Genomic DNA, 3,286 nt, shown 5'->3' on the forward strand with positions numbered 1-3,286 from the left:
TTTCAGCACTTCATTCCTTCACAGAAGTTGTGGGTAATCTTGTTTAGAAACTATAGGAATACGTTTGGGGAGAAATGGTGGAGAATTGCTCTCGAATTTGGAAGAAATCGGAGAGTAGAAGACCCACAATCTAAACACTCATAACTCTTGAATGGGCTCTCAACCTTGCTCGATTCTTGTTCCATATTGTTGCCCCAACTGCAGACTTTATAGGAGAAGCTTAAACCGACATTGAGAGATCTAGAATCGTCGTGAATTGGCGGTTTGGATTTCATAGAATATTAGCCGGAAATATCTACTCCGATCAGAGCCTCACCAACTTTGGTTTTGAATACCAGCCGTTGGATGTGATGATATGTCCCTCTTCTAGATCATATCCAATTTTGGAGGAGATCCAACGGCTGAGATTCAAGGTTCGAAAGATTTTGCTCAGATGGTCACTGTAGATGCTCTGATTATGATTAGAGGGGCATTTTCGTAATTATCCATCATTCCAGGGGTATTTTGGTAATTTGTCACTTTTCGAATATTTTATTACTATTTTCTTGGAAAACTCTGTAATTTTTATAAATATTTTTCATCCCTTGTTGGTCATTTTTCTTTTCTTCAGCACATATTGCATCACAATATATCATATCATAAACAAGTCAATTTATCACATATCTCATACCATAATATATTTCATATCATATGACAACATATATATATATATATATATATATATATATATATTTATATATATATATCCGTCATTCACATATCGTATCATAATCACATCATAGCGTAAACACTTCGTGGTCATATCGTTCCCTTACTTATCATAGCCTTAACGTCTTATATCTATCACAGTCATGTCGTTACATGAACGTACCTTAGTCATATCATCACATGAACGTATCCTAACGCTATTGTTCTATCAATCTATCACAAACCTATCCCTTTCTACCCATATCCCTTACTACACATAACCTAACCATATTCTTTTATCAATCTCTCATATCCATAGCACTTCGGTATGTAACCTAACCTTAACGTTTCATGAACGCATCTTACTCCTATCGTCACATTTCGTCTTGTGCATCCTTATCGTATCCTATCTCAAACATATCATTGAACACATCGTACCGTAATTCACATATTATAACATATACATAACATATGATAAGCATATCAATCCACAAACAACTCACACATATCAATATATATGACACGTGCCGAACCACGAGGCACGTGTCAACATCAAATATAACTATGCCGATAGTAAGACCACTTACTTGATTAGCTTAGGTTGATGTCCAGAAGTTATCATTAATGAAAGTTCGATTCTGTCCTTTGAAATCCAAGCCAACCTAGGTGAGCCCATGACATCAGTTTCAAGTTTGAACTCTATAAAATTATTTTTTTAATTTACATGGGTCCATTGTTAAAAGTTTTGGACTGTTATATATATATGATCATGTTTTTATTAAAAATCTTATTTTATATAGTTTCTGGTGTATAAAAAGGTTGATAGAGTTATTTAAGTCATTCTGTGCTTTCTTGTCCTCTATATTTGCTTTTCTTATTTTTTTTTTCTTTATCTGTATTTACTCTATTGCTTACTTTTCTTGTTTTTCTCTTTATCTGTATTTACTCCCTTTTAATTTTGTTCACAAATTTTCTTTGCCATTTTATTCCTTTTTGCAAACTGTGGTTTTTTTGGCTGAGGTGGGTTGAGGAGAGATATTTGGGGAAGGAACGAGAGGTTAGTGGAGAGAAGGAGAGAGGTTAGTGGAGAGAAGGAGGAAGATTGTTTCTCTTTCTTTTAATAGCAAAACGAGTAGACATAATCAATTGCAAAACGGCCCACTACTTCCCCGCAGGAATCAAAGGAAAAGAAAAAGGCAAGTTTGGTATGTTTTACATATCTTTATAACCATCATTTCCAAGCTTCAATGGAACACAATTGTTTTCCATATCTTTCTTGAGAGCTACTTCGGCTTCACGAATGGCTCGACACGAGGGGAGCAGCGGAGCGGTTTCGATGAGCACGGTGGCTGTTGCAATGGCGTTGCTGCTGCTACTTGGCTCCGAACATGGCGATGCTGCTACAACTTTTGTTGTTGGCGACTCAAACGGATGGAACCTGGGCACGGAAGGATGGCCTAATGGGAAGGTGTTTAGAGCCGGTGACATATTAAGTGAGTTTTCAACTCTCGTTTAGATAGTTAAATAGTAACTGATGTTTTACTTGCGTAACCGTATCCGTTAAGAATGATGCTTTGATACTATGTTAAGAATGAAAAACATAAGTGGGATCGAAAGTCACGAGAAAAGAGAAAATATTGTACTAACCAAATCCTGAAGATAAGATAAATTATATCAAATCACAAGTCCCGTAGCAGACTCGTTTTAAAGCCATGAGGGGAAGCCCGAAAGGGAAACCCCAAAGAGGATCTGGGTATTATATCAAAACACAAGTCCCGTAGCAGACTCGTTTTAAAGCCTTGAGGGGAAGCCCAAAAGGGAAAGCCCAAAGAGGATATGAGTCGTTACATTACGGCTATATAAAATATATTCAAATAGTATCCGATCGAATTCGCAGTTAAATCGTTGATAATAAACTAAACGAATACATTTTTTTTTATTTTTTTTTTGTAGGATTCAACTATAACCCCACAGTTCACAACGTGGTGGCAGTGGATGAGGCGGGTTATAGAAGCTGCATAGCTCCAAGAGGCGCCAAAGTGTTCAATTCAGGCAAAGATGAAATCATTCTCTCTNGATTCAACTATAACCCCACAGTTCACAACGTGGTGGCAGTGGATGAGGCGGGTTATAGAAGCTGCATAGCTCCAAGAGGCGCCAAAGTGTTGATAGTTGAATAGTAACTGATGTTTTACTTGCGTAATCGTAATCGTATTCTTAATCGTATCTGTTAAGAATAATGCTCTTNTGAATAGTAACTGATGTTTTACTTGCGTAATCGTAATCGTATTCTTAATCGTATCTGTTAAGAATAATGCTCTTATACTATGTTAAGAATGAAAAACATAAGTGGGATCGAAAGTTGAAAATATTCTACTAACCAAATCACAAGTCCTGTAGCAGACTCGTTTTAAAGCCTTGAGGGAAAACTCGAAAGGGAAAGCCCAAAGAGGATTTGGGTCGTTACATCTCTATAAAATATATTCAAATAGTATCCGATCGAATTCGCAGTTAGATCGCAATGAATACATTTTTTTTTTTTTTTTTTTTTTTTTTTTTTTTTTTTTTTTTTTTTTTTTTTTTTTTTTTTTTTTTTTTT

The 3,286-nt window shown here is 35.8% G+C and overlaps 1 protein-coding gene across 3 annotated transcripts in view; it reads left to right on the forward strand.

Moving 5' to 3' along the window:
• The first annotated feature begins 1,881 nt into the window (after positions 1–1,881).
• Positions 1,882–3,286, forward strand: part of LOC111786014 (basic blue protein-like) — a 20,939-nt gene continuing 19,534 nt past the window's right edge. Inside the window, exons 1-2 of one of the 3 annotated variants that reach the window (XM_023666381.1) lie at positions 1,890–2,180; positions 2,764–2,841. In XM_023666381.1, coding sequence (XP_023522149.1) covers positions 1,988–2,180; positions 2,764–2,841 — 271 coding nt within the window. In that variant the 5' untranslated portion in view covers positions 1,890–1,987. The other 2 variants (XM_023666374.1, XM_023666389.1) reach the window with 2 other exon arrangements.

The sequence above is a fragment of the Cucurbita pepo genome, chromosome LG02 (assembly GCF_002806865.2).
Source record: "Cucurbita pepo subsp. pepo cultivar mu-cu-16 chromosome LG02, ASM280686v2, whole genome shotgun sequence".
NCBI lineage: Eukaryota > Viridiplantae > Streptophyta > Magnoliopsida > Cucurbitales > Cucurbitaceae > Cucurbita > Cucurbita pepo.